This window comes from Talpa occidentalis, unplaced genomic scaffold (assembly GCF_014898055.3).
Source record: "Talpa occidentalis isolate TD23 unplaced genomic scaffold, MPIMG_talOcc4v2.1 talOcc4.4, whole genome shotgun sequence".
NCBI classification, from domain to species: domain Eukaryota; kingdom Metazoa; phylum Chordata; class Mammalia; order Eulipotyphla; family Talpidae; genus Talpa; species Talpa occidentalis.
In genome coordinates, this window is record NW_023604295.1 from 911,680 (window position 1) to 936,252 (window position 24,573).

The following is a 24,573-nucleotide window of genomic DNA, read 5'->3' on the forward strand; positions in this document are numbered from 1 at the left end:
CGCCCCGGGGAGGCTCAGCCCCGCCCCGCGGGGAAGCTCCGCCCCGGCTCCGCCCCAGAGGCGGAGGCTCAGCCTGGCCACGCCCCCAGCCCAGCGGACACCCAGCCTCCCCCTGCGGCTGACACAGGGACTGGGGACCCCGCAGCTGGCACGGGGCCTGCGTCCCGCTGCCCAAACCACCCCTTCGTTCGCGAAGGTGAGAAGGTCCCGTGCCACGCTACTTAGGAGGTTCTGGATAACTCAAGGGCGCCAGGAAGCAGACTGAACCACCCCTGGGTGAGAAATATGCTCCCCAACATCACCCGGCTGCGACTGGTCAGCCTGCAGTGGACGAGCATGTCCACCAATGCCTGACCACTTCAACACCTCAAGCTCCTGAGATAATGGGCAGCAGGTTAGGAAAAACCCGTAAGGCCCCGTCCTCCCACATTAATAATCCACGCCGACTCAGAAACACGGGTCAGGAAGACTCCTTAACCTCACACACTCCACAGCGAAAGAATGAAGTCGAAACAGCTGTGTCTTCTTAAAATGTGTATTTTTAGATTATACTTACATTTGAAAGTCTTAATACAACGCTGTAATCTAACAGTATGTTACAGAATGATGTGAGAAATGACTTTCACAGTAAACCATGAAAACGGAAGTGACACCTGCAGCACCCAAGCCCCACCTTGCCCCCTTTCCAGGCCCAGAATCCAGCAGCCCCCGCCCCCGAGTCTTTCAGTCCACACAGGATGAATGAATTCAGAGAAAGGGACATCTTTACAAAAAAAGAAAATTTGAAATCATGGAGGATATAAAGATCACAGTTCACGATAAAACATTTAGGTCAGCCTATTTGTTCCTTTATAAAAAGTAACTTTTCACTTTATATACACAGCCCGAGTGTTTGATTTCATTTTGCAACTGAATTTGAAACCCTAAAGAAAAACTGAACGGGAGCCTGTGTTTCCTCCAGGGGCGTCTCCTCTGACCAACCCGCAACAGGACCGCCCAGGATGTGAGACCCCGGGTCGGGAGGGGGAGGCGTTTCAGGTACAGGACCGCAATTCCACATGAGAATCAGAAGTTATAATTTTTCCAATCACAGGCGACCCCGTGAAATTCACTAAAATTATACCTCATCTTCTTTTTCGTTTCTTACTATTGACAAGTGCCCGGACATCTGCGCCACGGCCGCGCTGTGAGAGGCGCGCTCCTCCCTGGTCCAGCTCTCCCGGCGCTGCATTTCCACCCCAGACACGTAGTTTTAACACAACAAAAATCCAATTAGTCTTTTAATCAAAAATGACAAAGTTTTAGGTGACATTCTTTTGTCAAAAAACAAAGACCGCAGAGGCACCCATTCACAGAAGACCTTGTGGGTAATTAGGGAGAGATAAATCTGATTTCATTCAATTTCTAGACAGTAAGAAACCACGAACATTTGGGGCCCCCGCTACATTTCTAGACCCTCTAAATTTCCAAGAGGGCGTTTCATCCTGGGGTGGCATCCAGACACACGTGCAAACCAAACAGAAATAAGCTGAGCACTGACCACAGCCCCGCCTGGCAAGCGGCCACGGGGCCAGCCCCAGAGGGGGCCCCTGGGTGGAGGCCACACTCGGGCCAGAGGCGCCCCGATGGCTGCCGCCGCAGAGGCCGAGTACTTGCGGGCCAGGCACACCTGCAGGGCCATCGCCAGTGTTGACAGGAAACCTGGACCGTCTTTCAAGGAGTCGTTGGCTCTAGTTTGCCTGACTAGTTGGCTAAGTGTATTTGTTTTAAACTGCACCTAAGGAAACTTTCTGGAAGGGTTCATTGAACACACAAGTATTTACCTTCTTTACATGCCTCCAGCTTCTATGAATGAAAGGGCCTGGGACAGCAGGCCCCCCACCATGGCGGACGAGTTCAGGGCCACTCACGGGCAAGAGGAGCGGCTCTGGGCTCCGCTCGCCTGGACCTGGGCGACCCGGCATAGGCATGGCCCCTGGGAGCAGCCGGGCGTCAGCGGTTAGCAAGGCCCAGGCCACACGCCCTTGAGGGGGTCCACGAGCGGCGCCTCCCCGGAGCAGGCGGGCCGGGAGCATCACTGCACACTACAGAAAGGCGGGGCTCTGGAGCGCGGGCAGGGCTGGTTCACACAACACTTATGTACAAGCCGTGACTCGCTCGCCAGTAAAAACAAACACATTTATTTGATCCTTGATTTTTTGGTGCAACTTATACATAAACATTACATCCGTTAGTCTGTACTTGTAAAAATAATAACTCGACCATATGTACAATTAAATTTACAACCAAAGCAAGTCCCTGTGTGGGCAGGCGCGGCCGCGGCGCACGGCCAGGAGGGTGCCCGAACCCCCTCTATGACAGACCAGGAGCACAGGCGGGGCCCCTCGCATCTGCATTTCAAATGGAACCTCTTGATTTCTAAGACTTAAGGTGCAAAAGAAAGTACTGCTCATACAGTCACATCTGCAGACTTAAAGGTGAGAGGGAACCACCACCACAGAGTAACTCCCAGGCGCTAATGATAACTAAAATAAATATATTTGATTTCAAGTGCATATGGTATTCGCCCACCGTCACGGGGAGAGGGGCTCCGGCAGCACCGTCCCGAAAGCCCCGACCGAGGCGCTGGTCTGCCCTGGTCTGTCTGTAAAGTACCTTCAAACGATTCCAGCGAACGGTGCCCCCCGCCCCGCCTGACATCCCAAGGCACAGAAGGGGTCGGTGCCCCCACCCTAGCCCTCAGACCCTCCCCCGAGCCCTCACAGGGGTTATTCCAGAGAAGCACGACCCAGAGCCGGGCACCGGCTCGCGCTCTGCCCTCAGAAGACTCACAGCCCCGCCTGGCACCCCCATGTCACCGAGGAGACGCAGGCCCCGCTGTCTGAGACACAGGGACGTGCGTCAAAGCCCGGCGAACGGCAGGCTGCTGGGGCGGGACACCCGCGTGGGGACGGGGGAGGGGGACAGAACAGGTCACCCCACACCACAGACAACACACACCAGCGCCGGAACTCGGCTGTGCCTCTCTGGGCAGGCGGCACCCACAGTCCGGTCACAGCTGGAACGTCGCGAGGGAGACAGTCCGCGGGCCCCTCCAGGGGCTCGCGCCGGGCTGGCGGGCTGGCCGCCTGAGGCTCGGTCATGTGACGCTGACCTCCAGGACGTGGTCATCCTTGCTGGGGACGACCAGGACCTGCAGGCCCGCGCTGGAGTTGAAGACCTGGCCGGGCGGCAGCGCCTGCAGCCGGGGCATGGGCAGGCCTTTGTGCTCGCTGCTGGCGGCCGAGTGCGTGCTGCCCCTGCTCTTGACGCTGCTGCTGTCCAGCTGGTCGTCCACGTGCTTGTCCACGGAGAGGCTGTCGTTCTCGATCCAGCTATCTGCAACACATGCCCCTATGAGACGCGGCCACAGCGAAACGGACCCTCGGGCAAGCCTGGGGAGGACAGGCCGCACCGAGCCGCGCCGCGGGCCGGGGATGGGCGGGACAGCCCCCAAGAGCCTTCTGGGCCGAGCCCTCAGAGCCCCTCTTGAGCAGGAGCCGCGCCTGGTGGCCTGCCTAGGTCTGGCCGAAGGTCAAGCCTCGCGGCAGCAGGTACACCCCAACCCTCCACATGGGCACCCCTCACCCCACACAGCCGTGCGCTTCCGGGAGAGGCTCACCGGCGTCCAGCTGTGAGGAGTGCGCGGAGTGGTGGGGGAGGTACTTGAACAGCCTGACGTCGGGCAGCGGGAGGTGGCCCGCAAAAAGGGGCATCACCTCCATGTGCACTCTGTGCGCGGCCCGGGCGACCAGCGGCATGGAGATGACGCCAGAGCTCTTCCCGCACACCGCCCAGTTGCTGCTGTTGTCCACCACTGCAACGAGACCACTGTTTCCGCCCCAGGAAAGGGTTCCTGCCAATCAGAGCTGTCTCCAGTGCAATGGCAGGCCCCGCGCTGGCACCACCCTGGGCCCTTAGGTGGGGCCGCCTGAGAAGCCAGGGCGACGCCTCCAAGAAGGCACGCCCTCAGGGTGGGGGCAGGAAGGGAGCTGAAGCCCGGCTCTGCCCTCAGACCAGCCCCAGACCGCACAGACGGAGCTGACAGGCGAGCACCAGACGGGCGGCGGCCGAGAGCACAGCGAGCTCACCAGCACCTCGCGCCCCAGCCAGGGCAGGGCTACAGGGATGTGGGGGCCGCAGAGGAGGGGCCGGCGTGGAAGGGGCCAGGCTCGGGCATTGGAAGCGTGACCCATTCTCCACGCTGGGCCACCCTGGTCAGGAGAGGACCCAGGCCAGGAGCTCCACCGCCCGAAGCCCACGCCCAGGTCCCCCGCAGCAGTGCCGGTCACTGCGGCAAGCCCTCCTCGGCCGCGGGCCCACCGTCTGGGAGGGCGAGGGTGCCCGCGCTCACGGCCACTCGGGCACGGCGAGGACTCGAGCCCCGGACCTACCCTCATACATCAGCTTAGTCGAAAAATACTCGTCGGACTCGGTCAGCGCTTCGTCCCTGTCCACCTCCAGGAGGTCGGATAGCCGCGTGATAGACACCTCCAGGGAGCAGAGCGAGCCTGTGCGACAGTGCTCCGCGCCCGCGGGAGGCGAGATCGCAGCTTTCACGTCGTACAGCGTCTGCACAGAGGCAGAGAAGAGGCAAGTATGAGCGGCTCAAGAGATGTGGGGGTGAGGCCGCCCTGGAGCCGCCCCGACATGGAGAAGGGGCAGGAGTGCTTGGTCAGGCCTCCCCTGCCCTCGCCTGTCTGCCCAGGAGCACCATCTGGCACGGGCCTTTGGCAGACACCTCCCTCCACCTAGCCAGGGGCTGGAGAGCGGGGCCGGTGGCCCCACATGAAGACACGGTTGGGAGAGCAGGACGGCCCAGTGGGAGGGGCCCGCATGGCACATGGGGCGAGGGGGGACTGCGAGAAAAGACTCCGCGCCTCAGAAACAGGTGCCAAGCGGCCCTGCCAGGCACAGGGAGGGTTGGGAAGAGTCGTCTTTCCACAGAAGAGGCAAAGAAAACACCCAGCAGCACCGGCCATTAGGAAATGCACAAGAGACGCGTCACACCCCAGGGACAGCAGAGCCAGAAGACAGCGGGACAGGCACGGGAGGGGGACACGGGTCCGTGACGTCGCTGGAGGGATGTGATCTCTGAAAGAACAGCCCCGAGCCAGCACACGACACCGCGGCTCCCATACTCAATGCCCAGACGGCAGCCACCTAGGCCCCAGCGCTGCAGGGTGAGCACTGCCCAGGTGTCGGCACCGGCCAGGGGCCCGCGTGGGCAGATCCATGCGAGGGCACGGCACTCGGCCATCGAAGGGGCAGCCCAGCAGGCAGGGACCTGGGTGGCCAGACCATGGAAGCAAGTGACAAGAGCCAAGTGACAAGAGCCCTCGCTGGGGGGACCGCGGTCAGAGAACACAGAGGCTTGGTGTACAGCTGGGTGTCGGGGCGAGAGGCGTGGCCAGGCCCTCCCTGGAGGGCGGGAGCACCCAGAGCAAGCCCTCAGCCCACAAACCACCTGATCACCGCCCGCACTTGGGGCGGCTGAAGCGCAGGGCACGTGGCCTCCATGACATGCCGCCTTTCCAGGGTGCACCTACAGGCCCGGTCCCAGAGTATAGTCGGGGGGTGGGGTGGGCGGCCACCAGGCCTTTCCTCCACCTCGCTCGGCTTTCCTATCTCCCCAGCACGCTGGTCTCAAGAGCTGGAGTCCGAGCACCGCTCCAGAGCCAAGGGCAGCGAAGGAGACGCCACGCAGCCACAAGTTCCAGCTCTGCCCGCCCGATACCCCATGCGCGGAGGCCTGGCCAGCTCTGTGCGTGCCACCTGCAGGCTGTGGAAGCCCTGCCCCTGGCAGAGGGCGCAGAAGGCAAGGGGTGGCAGGTCTGCACAGCCACCACGTCCTGCCCCGAGGACCAGGCCGGCACAGCCCCTCCTCCACCACCTCCCGCCACCAAGTTCTCCTGCCCGGTCTGCATATGGCACAGGCCAGCAGGCGCCTCCCAGCATGCCCACGCCCGCACAGCCGACGCAGCACATACAAAGAAGTTTTCCACGTGGAACTCGTAGGTGTACGGCCGCAAGGAGACGGCCAGCTGCTCCTCCGAGGCCGGCGAGAATCCCACGGAGAACCGGCACTGCAGCGAGGTGGGTGGTGCCCGCGTCCACCTCAGCTCCCAGACGAAATACACGGACTGCCCGCTGTGGACGCGCTGCAGAGAGAGGGGGCGTCACCGCGGCCGGGCAGAAGGAGCCCCTCCAGGCCGCAGGTGCGCATCAGCCGGGCTGGGGAGAGGCGGGGCAGCCGTCAGCACCACACCCCACCGCAGCGGGCTCCTCCTGCTGGCACTCTCCCCAAGGAGACGCATGGATTTGGCCAAAAGGGTTTTAGTTGTTATGGCTTGTCCACGTCACAGCACAGGCTGTTCATGAGCTCTAGGGTCCCATCATTTCCCAGACGAGAAACCGCATCCAACAACGGAAAGGGAAACTGCAGCCACACCCGTTACCGGGGGCCAGCGCGCAGCCTCACGCCCACGTCCACACCCCAGCACAGCCGGCCGGGGACACCCGACACCGTCAGTTGGGACCTGGGAAACAGCCTCTGAGAGCTACACACCAGCCACCCGTCAAGAAAACCTCAGTCTCCAGAACGTCAGCACGTCCTGCCTAAAGACAGGCGTGGCCGGGCAGGGAAACGCCAGTCTGCACGTGGCCATCCGTGCACGGGCCGCTGGCGTCCTCCTGGGCTGGGGGGAAGGGCCCCATCCCCTCCCTCGGGCGGGAGCCCCAGCTCCACGCAGTGCGCAAGGCCCACCCGCACAGAGGCCCCCTCCAGCAGGGCAGGCTGAAGGCTCAGGGCTTCTAAGACTCAAGCCCGACCCTGCCCCCTACAGCTCCGCAGCACCCTTGCCTGGGCCGGGGCAGCCCGTGAGACACCCACCCTGCACCCGAGCGCCTGCGCCCCTCGCCAGGCCAGGCCCCGCGTGGGCTCAGTCGGAAACGCACCTGCCGGGGCTGTGTGTTCAGCAGCACGAGCTGCAGGTCGGGGCCGGGCCCGGCACACACGAGGTCGCCATCCAACAGCTCGAAGTCCAGGCCTGACAAGTTCTGGACGCACACCTGGACGTACTTCCTGAAGCAGAGAAGCCACACACGCGAACCTGATGCTGGGAACTGCAGCTCCCGGCTGCCGCAAGGCGGAGGAGCCGCGCACGTTTCCGTTCCGGCTCCGCAGGAGCGAGAGCAACGGACAAGCAGACCGTGGGCACTGCCCCCAAGGAACAGCTCAGAGACCTCTGCCCCCGACAGCGCCTGTCGGCGATGAGGTCAGGGCGGGAGAGCGCCACGCGGCAGCAGTGTCCGCGGGGCAGCGAGGCCGCCGGCTTCCAGGGGCCTCACGTGCTCCGCCTCAGCAACGGGGACGACGCGTCCCCGAGTGTGGCCCTGCCGCTGTTCCCACTGCAGGGTGAGGCCGGAGCTCGGGGGTGGAGGGGGCACCGTCTCCTGACGCAGGATCCCGGCCAAGCGGCCTGTCCGGGGCTGAACTGACCCAGCTGAGCCTCTGGAGCAGAGGGGACGCAGGGAACACCTGGGGGATGGGGCCGTCACGATGCCCCCAGGCCCACACGCAGCGGGGTCTGGGTGACTCGGGAAGACGGTCAAGGTGTGCCTGCAGCCCAGGACGGCCAAGGCTGCCAACAGGTCTCGGCTGCCAAAAGGGCGAGGGGCACAAAGGGGTGTCGCCACCGAGCAGGCCTTGCTTCGGGGCCTGCCTGCCATAGGCAGCCGCGTGGCCACCCCCGGGACAGCTGGGGACGCCCAGGCAGGGCGCAGGACACCCGGGCCACGCGCCCTCAGGGAAAGGAGGGCCGACGAGAGCGCCCTTACCGAGTCCCTGCCGACAGCAGAGCGTGCGTGGTTCTGAAGGGCACGCTGAAAGTCAGCGCGATGACAGTGGAGTAGATGGACCAGGGGCAGTCAATGGACACCTGGGGAGGAGCAGGGACTGAGACGGCTGCCCGGAGGCGCGTGGCCAGAGCGGCAGAGCAGGGTCCCAGCACGGGCTGCGCTCCTGCACGAGGGCCACATGGCCCAGCTCTGGGCAGCAAGGGCCATTGCTCTGGGCTGGTGCTGACATGCCCTCTCAAAAGGAGACTCCATTGTATTTCTGGCCCCTTGGCTCACCACTGGGGGCGCCTTCTCCACAAGGCTGCCCACAGCCCCAGGACGCACGCCGGGTCAGGCACGAGGAACCCTGGGTGGCTTTTCAACCCCGAGCCCGCCGACTGCAGACCCGGGGCAGGGCCTGAGCTCTCAGGCAGGCAGGAGCCCAGCGCAAAGCCGGACTCTGGGGGACGGGCCTCAGCCCCATCTCCCTCCCAAACTGCTGACCAGGCGCCCAAACCCAGCACCTAGGGGAACACACACTCCCTCACCAGAGGCGGCCCAGTCTTCTCGCACTGGGTGGCGCGTCAGCGCCGACCATCTCACCCAAGAGCACTGAGGCGCAGACAGCGCCAGCCCCATGAGCGAGTGCCAGCGCCGCAGGCTGGGACCGGACCCCAGACTCCGAGACCCCTGGGCCACGCGGGCTGGCGTGGCTGCTTACTTTGTGGTCCGTGGTCACCATGCCGGGGGCAGCACCCTGCGTGTCCTTGTGCTGCCCGGGGAGCTCAGCCGCCCCCACCAGGCCCCTCTCCAGGGCAACAGCTGGAGCTGAAGGCAGAGAGAGGACCTGCAGCTCAAACTCGATCACATGGTAAGCCGGCGCGGCAGGCAGGCTGATGCTGGTGACCTTGTCGGACGCCTGGACCCGGAGCAACGCCTCGGAGGCCTTTTCTAGGAAAGACAGGAAAGGTCACTGGGACGCACCCCCTGTCCCCGCGCACCTTCCTCCAGGGGCAGCCGTGACAGCCCAAGCCTGCTGCCCGCGGAGGCAGGTGGCGGGCGGGAGGAGGAGGACGGCGAGAACAGGCCCAGATGGGGCAGCAAGCAGGAGGGGCGGCGCCAGACCTGGCACCGCGAAGGCAGAGGGGCGGGCCCTCATGGACACCCCACAGACAGCTCCGCAGGGCAGCAGGGGCCTCCCCATCTGACACCTCCTGGCTGGCGACTGGGGGAGGGAGAGTGCCGAGGAGCTCGCTGGCCGGTGCCATCTGAGGGAGGGACAGGCCGGGCCCGAGGCCACGGCACACTCAGGAGGGCAAGCAGGCTCAGTCTGCCCAGGACAGCTGCCCAGCAGGCACTGCCCCGCCCCGGGGACACAGCCCAGGGAGGCGGACGCGCCTCACCTCGTGCGTTAGAGTAAACCACGGCTCTGTTCTCGGCGTGACCCAGGACGAGCATGGCTTCCGCGTTGCTGAGCTGGAGGCTGTCACCATTTTTCACCGTGTAATGGCCAGTGGTGACGGTGAACTTGACCTTCTGAGGAATACCAGCCAAAAGGCTCTCTGCAAGGGAAAGACGGCAGTTAGCAGCCACCGGCCAGGAGCTGCTAGGGAGGGGCTCCAGTTCGGGACAGGGACTGCCTCACGGGGGCTGCTTCACTCCCTGCCCCCGTCACTGCTCGCCTCCATCCCAGGCGGCCCCTGCTGAGCACCACCCCCGGGGAGGCTTAGAGAGCCAGGGGCAGCGACAACTGTCTGGGAGGGTCGCAAGAATCGACATGCCGCAAGTAAGCGAGAAAAGCAGGCCCCGGTGCTGAGGAGCAGGCTGCGGCGACACTGAAGGCTCAAGCGCTGCCCGACCCTCGCCTTTTCAGGACAGCCCAGGGGCTCGGGGCCAGGGCAGTGCGAGGAGAGGTCTGACTGCGGCCTGCCCGAGGGGATAGGCCGAGGTCTCCAAGCCCAGCGAGCGCAGGAAGAACGGAGCAGGGCTAAGAATCAAGATGGGCCAAATAGGTGAGGGAGGGGCTGAGGGCACTGGGGCAGGGGGCACCAAGGTGAAGGGAGGCTGGGGGGCCCCCGCTTTCCGGCCTTCACAGCAACAGGGCTGGGCCCTTCGGCATGAGCGGCTCTGACGAGAGGCCGTGGACAGGCTGGCTGGGTGTGGTGCCTGAAGACGGCCTTGGCAGGGCAAGCCCAAGGGCGGAGGAGGCTGAGGGGCGGGGAGATCTGGCAGGACAGACGCGTCCCTTGCTTTTGTCCCCAAAGGGAAGCAGCACACGGGTGAGCATGTGGGGCGCAGCTAGGTCCAACCCAGCGCCGCCCACAGCCACCTGTCCACACTAGCCCGACCCAAGGACAGGACAGGGCAGCCGCCACGCCCCCAACCGCACAGGGTCAGGCTGCAGCGACACTTCCAAGGAGGATCTCCTGACCAGAGCGCAGCACCAGGGGTTCAGCCGCCCAGGTGCCCAGAGGGGGTCTCAATCACTGGGCCACCCCCTTCCCCAACTCTCAGGCCACGCTTCACACACGCCAGCAGCGCTGGGAAAACAGCCCCTGGGAGAACAGGGCAGCACCCAGGGTGCTCCGGACCCATGTCGCGGGGCCTGGCGGGCAGCACTCACCGGCCAGCGGCTCCACAGTCAGCTGCGGCTCCTGTGAGTACACGTCGTACTGCACGGGCGGGTAGAGGTGCGGCAGGATGAAGCACAGCGGGCCCAGCGAGGCGCTCAGCTGCCGCAGCGTGTAGGTACCTGGCTCACGGGCCTAGGACAGAGGCCAGCGCTGGGGCAGCCGCTCCGCTGCTGAGCCCTGCTGCCTAGTCGCCGCCAGCCTCCCCACCCTCCGTGCCCGGCTCGGTGCTGGGACCAAGACACTCGGCCTGTCAAGGAGCCTGAGCCTCTCCAGGGAGGGTCTCCAGGTCCGAGGCTCGGAGCTGACCCTGCGTCCCCGTCACTCTCCAAGCGGAGAGTCCAAGGCTAGACCCCTGCCACAGGGAGCACCCAGGGGCCAGCACCAGGCTGTGCAGCCACAGAGGACCATGGCCCACATAACGAGGCCGAGACCTCCTCCTCTGGGGGTTGCACGTCCATGCAGGGGTAAGATCCTAACTGAGCCCGGTGAGTGCGCACCGATGCACGTCAGCACCCCCTGAAACCCCGCAGCTGCCTTAAACTGTGTGAGCAAAGGGGCTTTCCAGCCCGGGCCCCCCCAGCTCCGGGGACCAGGCTGCCCCGGCCCTGCCAAGCCCCATCCTCCCACCTGCGTCTGGAAGGTGATGCGGTTGGCACCCGGCTGCAGTGTCACGTGGCTGCACCTGAGCGTGTGGGCCCCCGTCTCCAGAGCCAGGCCCGCCGGGGCATCCCCAGGGGTACCGCTCTCCTGCCTCCGGAGGAGCATGTGGACATTCTTGCAGATGATCCCGGTGGTGCTCAAGGAATTGTCGGGGGGACTCCTCTCAAACATCTCGTCCAGCTCCAGTGCCGGCCAGCTGCCCTGGGGTGCGGGGGACGGCGAGGGCTCCGTGGGAAAGCTGACGGCCCCACCGGAAGTCTTGTGCTTGGTGAGCCACTCGGCCGTCTTCCGGTAGTTGTTCTTCTCGATGCTGAAGTGGACGCTGATGGCGACCTGCTCCACGAGCATGGGGCTGGGCAGCCGGCTGCACACAGTGGCCTCCACGGCCAGCATGCCACCCGCGTGCACTACGGCGTTGGGCGGGCAGAAGCGCAGCTCCCGCAGCTGGGCGAAGGCGTGCATGGGGAGCACAAGTTGGCGGCCTGCAACGAGAGCGGCATCTCACTGACGCCCAGCCAGGCCGGGTGCAGGGGACACGGCGCCGGACTCCGGGCCCCACCAGTCAGAAGGCACACACACCGCAAAGCAGGAGCTACGTGTCATCACGACACAGGCGGCTGAGAGCTCCCGACCCTGCGGCATCTGCACGCGCCACAGAGCGAGGCTCCAAAGCAGCTCTCAACCTGTGCGCAGCTGGCCCCTGAAAATCGTGCCCTCTGAGGACATTCGGGTGTCTAAATTCTGTTTTGGCAAACCTAAGAGAAATACAAATGAACTGGTCCCTCAATTTTAAGGAAAACCTGTGACGAGCCCAAGGAATTCCAGCACTTTCCCACCCACGGAGAGCGACGCGCCAGAGGAGTGGAGGCCTGAGGACCGGATGCGAACCCCGGCCTCTGCCAGCCAGCCACACAGGAGCCCCCGCAGCCAGCCCTGGTCACCGAGGAGGAGAGTGTGGCTCGGACTCCCTTTCTACAGGCGCCCGGTTTCGTCTAGGAAACCCCACGGCAACAGCACTGACCCCACATATTCATTAAGCACCAGGTGATAAAATCACAAGGAGACGGCGCGTGGCCGCGGCAGATGTCAGCCATACGGATGCTTGGACGCCGGCAGCAAGGCACAGCTCCCGCCCGCACGTCACACTCGGCAGACGGGCACATGACTCCGCCCACACCCAGCACGGCAAAGCAGCCAGAAAAACCCAACAACGCAATGCGGGCTGCTCCTGAACCACCCCGAGGCCCACTTGAGTGACGTGCACTCAGCTGTCTGCAGCCACACCGGCCACAGCCAGAGCCTCAGGAACCTGCAGTCGAGCAGCCTGTCCTGCAGACTGAGCTGGGCCGAGACTAAGTCTAATGTGGTCACGAGCCTGCGCCCCTTCCTGGCAGGACCCGTGTCCACTCACAGGACACTCACGCTGGCTCGCCTCTCCCCATGCCACAGAAGGACAAGCCAGGAGAAAGGCCTCGCCAGGAAACAAGACCACCAGGTCTTGGTCTCGGACTTTTGGCCTCCGGAGCGCTGAGGAATGATGTGGTTTTGCTATGGCAGCTGGAGCTGACTGCCTTTCAGCCACCCTTCCTGAAGAGGCTCCCCCGAGGAGACACACGGCAACGCACAGCAAGCAGGACCGCACTTCACGGCCCCTGAGCAGGTGTTGACAGCAGGCGCGTGATGGCCAGAGGCGGCAGGCAAACCCTTCAGGGTTCCGCCTGAAGGGACGGGATGTCCCGCGGGGGCCGTGATGGCTGAGGGCGCTGGACAGCGCCCTGCAGACGGGCACCGTGAGGACCGTGAGGCCTGCGAGTCTGTCCCAGAAGCTGTCACATCCCAGAAGGTGTGAAAAGAGAAAGAGACGAGAAGAACTGTTCTAAGTGAAAGAATCCAGACCCGAGAACCAACCGCTGTCCAGGAGGCCTGCTTGATGCTGCTGACAGGAATCTATGCCAACGTGGAGATTAAACCCGCACTGCTTAGAGGCAAGGGGCAATCTTCGCCAGCTCCTCAGGGTGCTTTTTCAGAAGGTGTGGACTGAGCTGCTTCGGGGGGTGCGACACGTGGTCTGGAAATTGCTCTCAAGTTTAGCAAAAGGAAAAAGGTAAGGAGAAGGAAAGGAGCCACACCCAGGCCCCAGCTGGGCAGCGCGGCGCCCGCCCTGGGACGCGGCTCCAGCGAGGCGACACCACAGCCGGGAAAGACAGACAGGGAGGGCCGGAGCCCGAGACTGGGGCAGGGACCACAGAGCCCTCCGAGGGGCTTGGGGAGAGGGGCCGCCAACCCAGGCGCTGCTGCGCTGCTCCAGCCTTGGCAAGCTGGCTCAGAAAGTGATGGCACAGAAAGCAACTCCTGTTCTCACAGCGACGCGACGGCAGCACACCAAGGGAAGGATGCGGCAGTGGCAGAGGCCAGGGGCTGAGGGAGCGAGCGCCCGAGGGCAAAGGCGGCGGGCGGCCAGGAGGCAGACGAGCAGGGCCCGCCCGCGGGAGCGGTGCTGGGTCAAAGACAAAGCCAAGGGGTGCACACGCTGCTCCGGCTGCCTGCGGCCTGGGTCGGGCGTGGCCAGAGCGGGAAAGAACATCGGGAGCTGCAGACACGGCCACCAAGGAGGAGGCGGCAGGTGCAGCCGGGCCTCTCGGCACCCAGGCTGGCCTGGGCCTGAAGCCTGCAGGCACGTCCCTAGAAAGGCTGCGGACACCGCCACAGCCGTCTGTCAGCCAGATTTCCTGTTTAACGCAGATATGCCCAAAGACCACTGCAAGTGTTGCTGCCCTGCGCGCGTGGGGTAAAGAACTTTTAGTCAGCGATAAAAATCATGCACCGAGCGACCAGATCCAGGCGGCCGCTCCACAGCGCATCAGTCTTTTCCCTTGCCTATGATAATGGAAGCTTCCGCAGGGGCAGGCCTGAGCCCTCTGTCTTACCGGGGCCGTCCGTCTGCCGGCGGGCGAAGTCGAGTATCTCCTGGCAGAAGTGCTTCCGCTCCTCTTCAGGCAAGTGGCTGTCGCTGGCCAGGAGGCTGCTGGTTTGCAGGTAGCTGCGGTGCAGAGTCAAGGGGGCAGGAGAGGGCCTGACCCCGAGGAGCGCGGCACAGCGCAGATCCTGCCCGTGGAGCCGCCAGCCAGCCAGCCAGAGGGCTGCTGGGAGCTGGGAGCTGACCAGGAGCGAACGCGAACGCGCACACGCAGGGCTTCCGAACCGGAGGTGTCAGAGCGCTTGGCCGTGGGCGCTGCCGGGACATGCAGACGGCGATGCCCCTGCTGCACGAGACGCGGGCCTTAAAGGATACTTTTCAGCTTGTCCGAGGAGTTTCTGGCATTCGGCCAGCTGCTTTCGCGTGTGCGTGATCGGCAGCGCCCAGCCCTCGGCCAGGTACGTCTTCAACGCCCCTTGAAGATGAGCTTCCGCCTTTTGTGGAGACTTTTTCCTCCTTGCAAATCAACAGACAGAGCTCTCATTAGTGGCCACGCCGCCGCCACGTGCAGACCCCCCCCCCACCGCCCGCGCCCCGGAGACGGCGCGCCCTCCGGAGGGCACCGTCTGACCCAGCCCCTGAGTCAACCACCTAATCCTCCTCTCTCGCTTCAGCCGGTAAATTCCCTTTACCGATGACAGACTTGAAGACTGCATCTCAAAACGGTGTCTTTTGAGGAAACTTAACCCCCTTCCCCCACGACGGAGGTCTCCCCCTGGTGCTGAGGGGGGCGCGCCGTGGGGCCCCCGCCTATCGCAGGCCGCGGCAGCAGCACCCAGAAGTGCGGTCTGCTCTGGAGTCTGCCCGCCCCTCGCCCCTCCAGACACATGCAGCTGTGCTACGCCACGCTTCTCGACAGGAGCGCACACTCTAGCTGTGAACTCGAGAAGGTGTGACAGGACAAAATATTTAAGAATCTGAGTCCCAGTTTACCTGCCACTGACGCAGCCCCCAAGCCCTCACGCCGCGTCCAGCGGATCGCAGCGCCCCACGCCACAGCGCAGCCGCGGCCCAGCGACGCGCGCGCCCGGTGCATGTTTCCTTTGCACAGCTCTTACTGCAGCCTGTTACAGTGACTCACGCTAACCTAACCGAGCCGATCCTGCGGGATCAGTAAGGGCTACTGAGGGCGACCCACCGAAAAACTCTCCATTTGATTTTCAGAAGAAAATTGAAAAGAACGGTGGGTCGGCAGCCTGCGCTTTGCGCCCCACGGTCTGTGCGCGCTTCCTACTAACCGCACCCGCCCCGTCTCTTACCACGGCACGAGACATGTAAGACTCAAAGGCAAGTTCAAGACCCATTACATGTAAAACTCCGCCAGGTCCTTTCCCACGAGCCGAGACGAGCGCACCCTGCCGACGCTGGTGTACATCTCGATGGCGGCGTGGGCCAGGTCCTGCGGACAGCGGGACAGCGCGTGACTGTGCGTCCACGCGAAGGCGGGCCGGCCCGGTCTGCCTGCCCGGGCTGAAGCAGGGCCAGACACGCGCCTCCTCATCGCGCCTACCGCTGGGACACGCAGCCGGGAACACGTGTGTGCGTGAGCAGCGGGCATGGCAATAAATGCCCAGGAGCTCAGCTTTTCAAAGCTCCTTCCCAAATGGCAGCATTTTTGATCTTCCTCCCTCCCCCCTGGGGGGCAGGACAAACATCCTGGAGGAGCGGGTGCGTGGAGGGGCGGCCGGGGTGCTGCTCCCGCCTAAGGCGTTTCCCGACTGAGCGCTTCACCACCAGGCAGAACAGACACACTGGCTAAATAGCTATGACCCCTCGCATCACCACTACTCCCCAGGGCACTGGTGCGAGGTCAAAGGGCAACAGGAGGAGGCCTCAGCATGTGCACACCCAACTCAAAGGGCCCTCGGAGGCCCCGACCTTCCAGGAGCTCCGCAGGGACGGGTGCGCACGCCCCTTACCAAGTAGTGCTTCTCAAAGGCTTCTACTGAAGACAATGCTTCTCTGAGTTTCTTGTAAGGACTCTGAGCTGTGTTGGCTGAAAGAAAAGAAACAGGAGTCCTTGTTCTCCCCCATGATGTCCAGTCCCAAGCGGACACCTCAAACAGCCGTGCCGATGGACCGTCCTTACGCTTTTCCCAATCAACAGGTCGACAGGACTGTCTTAACCGCCCACTTAATGCTTTTATCTCAGACTGAGACTAGGATCTTTAAAGGGACTTATTACAAACCCTCCAGTAAGTCACTTTCAAAGTGGCCTGAGGTGCCCGCGGGCAGGGCACAACGCAGAGCCTGCACCCCGCATGAGGCTCCTGGCAGTGCCACTCAGCCCACCTCTGAGGTGCCCGAGGAGCACGAGCGCCCCACGGTGCTTCACCAGCAGACGTGGCTGAGGGGGTGGGGTCTGGCCACACCGCCAGGAACCAGAGAGGGGGGAGTGGGGGGGTGTTCAGGAGCCCCCGGGGGCAAGCAGCCCCTCATTTTAAAATCCTCCCAACTTTTTAAACTATTTCTGGCATTTCTTTGTGTTATTAGAAGATAAAACATCCTAGACATTCAGTTGGCGAGTCAATAATTGGTGTTTCACTAATAAAAGTACTTAGAGCATCAGGACTCCAGCTAAATGGACCAAACTGCTGCCCACCACATGCTGCCCACCACATGTCCGGGCCCCCGGCAGACACAGTGTGGAGTACCTGTCTCCGGCCTCTCGGCTCCCAGCCCTGCCAAGAGGTCCACCGTCCTGTTGAGGTCCTCCGAGTCTGGCCCTTTCTCCGACACAAGTCCACACAGATAGCCCAGAGACTTGAGCTGTGAGGGAAGCCACAACTCCAGTTACTCTGTGTTAAGAGTCAGCAGAGCGGGCCTCCCTGGTGGCGCAGCGGTTGAGCGCTGGGTTGCGAAGCTGCCCGCAGCCTCTGCGGCGCCGGTTCGATCCCCGCCTGCTCCCCGGCCACCAGAGGAGGGTCCCGCATGGGGCGCAGACCTCTCCTGCCGCCCGCTGCTCCCCTCAGCAGTGTCCTTCGGTCCTTCTGCCTGCTCTGCTCCCCGCTCTGGCTCTGGTGAGTTCTCTCGCCCTCCTGCGCTTCTGACTGTACCCAGTGCTTGTATAAACAAACAAACAAACAAATGTAAAACATGCCTCTATTTAAAAAAAAAAAAAAAAAAAAAGAGTCAGCAGAGCACGGGCCTCTCCCCAGTGGTGCAAGCGGTTGAACGCCAAGCTGTGAAGCTGTCCGCAGCCTCTACAGTGCCGGTTCGATTCCCGGCCAGCCAGGGAGATTCCCACATGGCGCGGCAGACCTCTCCTGTCTCCCCGCTGCTCCCCTCAGCAGTGGATTTCAGCAGATCTGCCTGTTCTGCTCCCCGCTCTGTCTCTGGTGAGTCCTCTCACCTTCCTGCGCCTCTGGCTTATGCCCTAGTGCTTGTATAAATACACGAATCTTTGGAAAAAAATAAATAAGCCAGCACAGCACTTCTAAGTTTAAACATAAAAATCAAAATTCAATGAAATTCTGGAAGAGACGCCAAGTCCCCCGCGCCGTCCTCTCAGGAGCGAACACGGAGTCGCTCTGACCTTTCGGATGCGCCTTCCCTGGAGGGCTAAGCGGCTTGGAGTGGCACCGCCAGCTGGCAGGCTCCTAGACCAGGGCCTCCACTGCACGCACACGCAAAGCCCGCCCAGCAGGTGTGCTGCAATGCAGGACGCGGTGACCCCCGGCTGGAAGCCACTCAGCTCAGCACCTCACACGCTTCACGGTACCCTCTTCCCACGCCCGCTCCCGCCCCAGTTAGAGCTCACCAGAGCGCAGCACAGCTGGGCGAGCCCTGGCATGTGCCAGGCGGTCGCTAGACATGCGACATCCCCACCAGCCCTAGCCAGGGGCCACGTGTGCCCACAGGCACCCACACCTTCTCTGTGGCGTAGCTCCACAAGCCCACGGTGTGGGCGATGTTGGCATCCAGCTGCGCCCGGTCGCAGCACCCTTCTATCCTCTGCAGCACCTCCAAGCAGCTCAGGAACACCCAGCAGTCCAGCGCACCAGGTGGGACAGAGACCTGGGGGCACAAGCACGTGAGGGGCCAGGGATGGCTAGTAGGCCCCAGAGGTGCCCCCCCCCCACCCGGGTGCGGCGCCTGCCAGAGTCCAAGGGCAGGGAGGGCGAGCGAAAGCACACCAGCCCCACTCAGAAGGCAGGGGCCTGGCCCGGGCGTGACCGGCCCGCCCTCCCCAGCGACCTCGACTTTCAACAGCCCAGGCCGGCTGGCGTCGCTTAATCCCGGTCTGCGAAGTGGCTGCCGCTCAGCTCAGCAGGCCGGGGCGGACCAGCTCAGAAGAGCCACAGGCGCCGGGGCGAGCGGCGGCAGCAGGATGACCACGTCTGTAAAAAGGGCGCCTGTTGCTTCACCACACGCGCAGACTCACACGCAAAACAGGACATCAGGAGGTGGCCAAGGAGTCACCCGGGGAGGGGCAGGAGGGAGAGGAGAGGGGAGGAGACGAGGTGCGGGGGCTGAGGCCACAGGCGGTGCTGTGCCCGTCCGCCCGAGCCTCACCGCCGAGAAGCACTTCCTACTGCCGGCGGCCAGGCCCCCGCGCAGCCCGGCTCACAGCGCCCTTCTCTCCCGGTCCCCTGGGTGCCCAGCCGCCAGGCGCCTGCGTGCCTACGACCGCCCACCAGCCTCTTCCATCCGCGGAAACGTCCCCAGCGCCACCTCCTGGCCTGCCCCGGCGCGTGTCGACAGAGCAGCCGCTGCCGCTGCAGCAGTGCGAGGGGAAGTGGAAAGGGCGCTGGCCTGGGCAGGGCGGGCCTGGATCACGTGTGCAACGACCTTCTAGGGATGCTCTTGCTCGGCAGCGTGGCCACGGTTACACATCCTCACACCACGCTTTTTTCAAACTGAAGATGCAAGAGACAGGGCAGCGGGGCTGGGCGCAAGGGGGCCCGCGGAGCAGCCGCATGCCAACACAGACCACCAGCCGCGGAGACGCTGCCCCCAGCCCTGCTCGGGCACACATGGTGACTGCGGGACAGGGACCACAGGCTGCCCGACTCCGAGCTGCGCTGCTCACGCGGGGACGGCACCGGGCCCGGCAGGCAGCAGGCGGGCCTCTGACCCAACGGGAATCTCAGCCGTCGCGCAAGCAGCGGCTCTTCCTTGGAACACTCGTCCACGTCCCCAGGATTTCTAGAGAATATGCCGAGGGGGCGGGGGACAGCATCGGAAGCCCCTGTCCGCACGCAAGTCGGCAGCAGAGCGTCTCCGAGCCCTGCTCTCCTGAGGGGGCACTTGCCCAGGAGGCGCGGCCCAGGGGGCACCAGGGGGCTGGCTATCCTGTCACCTGACACCACACGTCTCTACTCTAAACCAGGGAGCTTAAAATCAACTGACCATCAGCCAGACAGGCACCACGTCTGCGGTGGCAGCCACGGAAGCAAAGAGCACCTGCCGCTGCAGCAGCAGCACACAGGAAACGCGCAGCGTGCCCGCCACGCTCCTGCACCCGCGCCTCCTCCTGAGAGAAGCCACGCGCCGGCCCAGCCACGGCGAGTCCCAAGCCCCCTCGGCCCACGTGCCATAACCCTCAGCACGATACCCTCCCGGCCACAGACCTGGACATGGGGACGCCACCCACGTGAAGCACATCTGGACGCCGGCAAAGAGGCTAATTTCAGAGCAAACGGACAGAAAAAGTGGAGGTTTCTGTTAGCAGACCCCGGTGGCTAAGTGGCGGGAGCAGCAGCAGCAGGGCTGGCCTCTCCCTGCCGCTCCACAGGTCTCCGTGGCAGGTGCGCCTCCGGGCCGTCATGGGAAGCGCACTTCCTGGATCGTGGACTGGACCAATAGATGGGAGCCGGGAGCTGACAGGGAAATGGGGCAATCGGACGTGCGGGTGGGCTCCCTGAAAGAGGATGTAAGCCAGGACCAGGGGAGCCGAGGGAGAGATGCCAGCGCCTGAAGAGGAGACACAATACTAGTCTCCAGAGGAAGAAGCAAGAAGAGGAAGACTCTGTTCCTGGCTCCGAAGAAAAGAAGAGCAGCGTCCAGCAGCCACCCCCACGGAGGGAGGGGAGCCGAAGACCTCTGCAGGGACGGGGCCTCGGTCCTGTCCCTGACGTTGCCCGAGAGGAGCCCCAGAGGCCAAAGAGCCGTTGTTGGTGTCGCCCAACCGCTCACAATGCGCTGTGAACACTGGGTGTCTCTGACACCACCTCTGGGGGACCAGTGGTGCCTTCCTCGGCGCTCAGGAGGCAGCTAAGGGGTGGACAAAGCTGAGACCAACGCCACATACTGCTCCCCGCACCTGCCACACTGGGTACATGCTGACAAGAAGGGGCCATGGGGGACAAGACACGACAGCACGGAGGCCCTGTGGCCCACATCCCTGCTGCCTCCCGGACCCACTCGCCAGGCCAGGAAGGCACAGCATGTCACGGGGCGGGTCCACAGCTTCAGACGGCTGCAGGGTCGTGGGCAGGAGGATGGGGAAGTGGCCTGGGTGCCGTGGCCTTCACCAGGGCCTTGCCCTCGGCCAGCTCCTCTGCCGCACGTCCTCTCGGGCAGGACAGTGGCCACACGGCGGGAAGGAGAAGTGGAGACAAGTCCTGCAATCTGGCCTCTGTGCTGATGGGCTCTGCACCTTCTGAAACCCTGGGACGCTTTGTACGTGCACACGTGCACCTTTCTGGGGAAAGAGGTCACAGGTGCCAGAGCACCTCTGAGGGCCCTCGCCTGCCTGGTGCACATGGCCAGGGTGCCAGGGCAAGTGAGGAGCCTAGGGCCCGGCCTGCCAGCTAAGGTAGGTGCCCACGGGCCTCCCAAGCACACCCTGGCTGCTGAGACCCCACCCAGAGCAGGTGCCGCTGTGTGCACTGCTGCCTGGAGGCTCCCGCATAGAACCGTCCATACGAAATAAAATGCCCATGGTCAAACCCCAACCCGTGTGTCCACCAGGTGAGCTGTCTATGAAGTGGGACACAGCGTCCAAAGACCAGCCAGAGTCGCCTTAAAATCACGTTCAGAAACGGGTCTCAGGGGCTTCCCTGCTGGCGCAGGGGTTGAAGTCTCAGCACTATCAAGTTATCGGCAGCCACTGTGGCCTGAGTTCAATCCCTGGCCAGGGAGCTGACCCACACGGCAGCAGACCTCTCCTGTCTCCCCGCTGCTCCCCTCAGCAGTGGATTTCAGTGGATCTGCCTGTTCTGCTCCCCACTCTGTCTCTGGGGAGTCCTCTCACCCCCCACCTCTGGCCTGCACCCCGGTTCTTCTACGTAAAAATACAATCTTTAAAGGAAAAGAAAAAGAAGCGGGTCTGAGAGGCTTCCTCTGGGGCAGCACGGCTCCACCACACCGAGCAGAACGCAGACAACAGACCAAGCGACAGCAGACCAAGGACCAGGCCTTCCAGAAAGGGGAAACTCTTTCTAAGCACCATCAGGTGACGTCTGGGGTTCTGAGGTCGAGTTTTCTGTAGACAATCAAGAAATGGGGGAGCTGGGACTCACTTCCAAGAGCTTCAGTTCCTGCACGCAGCTGTGCAGCAGCTCCAGGGCGCGCTGCGCCACCTCCCAGGGCCTCTGCAGGAAAAGCAGTAGCGTGCACTGGCGGGAGAACAGGTAGCTGCGCAGGTCCAGCAGGGTGGCCTCTTGCCTCTGGATCAGCGCGCGCTTCTCCATGTCGATGGGCTTCCGCAGGATCAGGCCATCCCAGCTCTTGACTGGCTGGCAGAAAAACGCCAGCCAGTTGGCGCCATCTAGACAGACACGGGTCATGAAAATCGCTGCCTTGTCCCCACCCCACTCCAGACCCCGCCCCACAGCAGGTCCCGCCCCACCACAGGCCCCACCCTCACCCAGGCCCAGCTGCTGGGACAGAGCAGCCCCCTCCCCCGCAGCAGCCCAGGGACTGCGGAGAGAACAAGGGGCAGGCACTGGGCGTCCGGTGGCGAGCGTGTGGCAGCGTGACCCAGGCCACGGACTCACTGCACCCGCCCAGAAGGCCAGGAATCGGGGAGCCGTCCTGGGCCCGGGCTGTGGGCCGGCTGAGCGCCCGCACTTTCCATGCTTATTCCCCTCAGCTGTGTCTGTCGCAGAGTCCGGCTCCGAGAGGGAAGGACACCGGCTCCAGGAGGAAACTTGCTACTTGCCAAACATTCCCACCCACCTCCCCAACCTCAACTCATCGCCCTCTCAAATGTGACCTAAAAATAAACTTGGGACTCTATGGGGGCCTCCCTGGCAGCGCAGGGGAGAGGCTGTCCGCAGCCTGTGAAGCTGTCCACAGCCTCTGCAGCATGAGTGCGGCTCCCGGCCAGGGAGCTGACCCACAGTGCAGCAGACCTCTCCCGTCTGCCCGCTGCTCCCTCAGCAGTGTGTTTCAGTGGATCCGCCTGTTCTGCTCCCCACTGTCTCTGGGGAGTCCTCTCACCCCCGCACCTCTGGCCTGCACCCCAGCTCTTGTATGCAAAAATAAATAAACCTTTTTTAAAAATTCCTATTTAATCAACGCTCTGCTTTGGTTGCACGTTTCCCTGTGTCTCAGCAAACCCGAGTGTCAACACCTGGAGCAGGGCCCAGTCAGTGACGCCGCTATGGCCCAAGCAGGGGCGCCGAGACCAGCCGGCAGTGCAAGCGGGCACAGGGCCCAACCAGCTCTCTGCACTCGAGACAGCCTCTCCTCTCAGTGCCCGCAGTGGCAGCAGCGGCCAGCACTGCCGAGGTGGGTGCAGCCTGCGTGCTCCAGTGTGTAGCTGCACGGCGGCTGGTGCCTGCGCCTGCGCCGGGCTACTGACAGAACAACTGGCTTCAGAGACCGTCTGCAGGGAGTGATGCTGTTTGCATCAAGCAAAGTTCACTCCAAACCAGGGACAGACTGTTTGGGGGCACAGGACTGCACTGCTGATTCTGCACTCTAACAGGAAGGAGATGTTTCCAGGCTCCAGGGATAAACACCCGCGACAGCAGTGCCGTGAAACCCACAGCCTCACACAGCACCACGGCGATCGCCTCTCAGCAGGTGCCCCCGCCGGGAGAGGTACAGGCCCAGAAGCGCCGCAAGTGGTCACCAGTTGGAGCACGCCTCACACGCCATGTTGCCCGAGATGCCCCAGAAAGTGAAAACGACGGGCTCTTAGTCCCCCGCGGGGGCCGTGAGAAGAGCCGTGGCAGCCAGTGCAGGACAGCGGGCAGCCAGTCCCGGGCAGCTCGGAGGCAGCCCCCACGACGTGGAGGTGGGAAGAGGTGTTTCCGGGATGTTGCCACTCACCTCCGGCCCCGAAGTTGACGACGTACTGGGAGAACAGGGCGTCCAGCTCATCGTACTGCACCAGCGCGTCCTCAAACTGCTGCAGCATCTCGAACACAAAGGCCAGCTCCTCCTGGGCAGGGGCAAGCGCGGTCAGCCTCAGGACGGCCCGCAGCAGTGGGGGGTCACCGGCGCGCACACGCACGCACACACGCACGCACACCCATGCACGCACACATACACATGGCGTGTGGCGAGGTCAGGCCACAGGGGCAGGCTGGCCCAACGACGAGCACGCCAGCAAGTATGTACATGGGGAGCAGCGGGAAGAGGCCGGAGAAGGCCAGCGTGGCCCAGAGACCCTGCGCCGCTCGTGTGCGGGCTGGACAGGACCCACTTCCTCTCAGCACGTCCCTCACCGGCCCGGGGTCCAGGGCTGGCCTCTCCCTCCTCGTCCTCCGCTGACCCCCGACTCTCCAGTGGGGGCCCCAGACTTGGCCCCTGGTCCGCCCTGCCTACTACCTGCTCTCCTTCCCCTCCCTCCTCAGCGTCCTCCGTGAGGCCCTCCTAGCGCTCGCCAGCGAGCCCGGCCTTAAAGCACAAGGACCGTGCCTGGAACACACGCGGTGCCACGGCCAACAGCGACTCTCTGCTTTCCACCCGCGGCACCGGCTGCGGGCCTCCCGCACTGAAAGGCCGAACCTCTCCTCGTGTGCTGACGTGGCCAGCGTGCATCCCTCTGCGGGCTCACGGCCGCTCGCTTCACTCCACGAGGAAAAGCCCAACGCTGTGGCTCTTCATTTTATGGCCCGCTTCCGCCTGCTCCCGCCCGCCACCTCTGTGGGCACACCTCCGTGCTTTCTGGCTCTGCAAGACCATCTAGGTTCACCTGCGCCCCCCGCCCCCGTCCTGGGAAGCACTTCTACAAAGATCCTGGGTCTTTTACAGGAAAAAAGAGGTTAGAAGCCAAGATCTTGACACCAGAAGTGCTCGTTGCTACTAAGAAGTTGTGTTTCTAGTTCCTGTCAGAAGACAGAGCAAAAACATGCGTGTGATAAGCTGCCAACCCACCCGCCCACCGTCACCCACTGTCCACCCCCACCCCGTCACCCCTCCACCCACCGCAGGTCCACACTGATACTGCAGTTCCAATTCAACACCACTGGCTCACGGGACTCCCCCTTGCCTTGTTTATAGCTCCCAGAAGCTAAGCTCCCAGCC

The 24,573-nt window shown here is 63.5% G+C and overlaps 1 protein-coding gene across 3 annotated transcripts in view; it reads right to left on the reverse strand.

Moving 5' to 3' along the window:
• Window positions 1-526: 526 nt before the first annotated feature.
• The window catches only part of TRAPPC10 (trafficking protein particle complex subunit 10), a 36,846-nt gene continuing 12,799 nt past the window's right edge, over window positions 527-24,573 (reverse strand). For all 3 annotated transcript variants that reach the window (XM_037524866.1, XM_054700245.1, XM_037524867.2), the window contains 18 exons: window positions 23,374-23,485; window positions 21,615-21,862; window positions 18,019-18,165; window positions 16,803-16,917; window positions 16,068-16,144; window positions 15,456-15,547; window positions 14,464-14,604; window positions 14,099-14,211; window positions 11,139-11,653; window positions 10,502-10,643; window positions 9,282-9,440; window positions 8,600-8,829; window positions 7,879-7,979; window positions 6,997-7,123; window positions 6,030-6,200; window positions 4,434-4,611; window positions 3,662-3,856; window positions 527-3,378 (listed from right to left, as the gene is read on the reverse strand). In XM_037524866.1, the coding sequence (XP_037380763.1) occupies window positions 3,140-3,378; window positions 3,662-3,856; window positions 4,434-4,611; window positions 6,030-6,200; window positions 6,997-7,123; window positions 7,879-7,979; window positions 8,600-8,829; window positions 9,282-9,440; window positions 10,502-10,643; window positions 11,139-11,653; window positions 14,099-14,211; window positions 14,464-14,604; window positions 15,456-15,547; window positions 16,068-16,144; window positions 16,803-16,917; window positions 18,019-18,165; window positions 21,615-21,862; window positions 23,374-23,485 (3,102 nt within the window). In that variant the 3' untranslated portion in view covers window positions 527-3,139. The remainder of the gene's footprint in view (window positions 3,379-3,661; window positions 3,857-4,433; window positions 4,612-6,029; window positions 6,201-6,996; window positions 7,124-7,878; window positions 7,980-8,599; window positions 8,830-9,281; window positions 9,441-10,501; window positions 10,644-11,138; window positions 11,654-14,098; window positions 14,212-14,463; window positions 14,605-15,455; window positions 15,548-16,067; window positions 16,145-16,802; window positions 16,918-18,018; window positions 18,166-21,614; window positions 21,863-23,373; window positions 23,486-24,573) is intronic.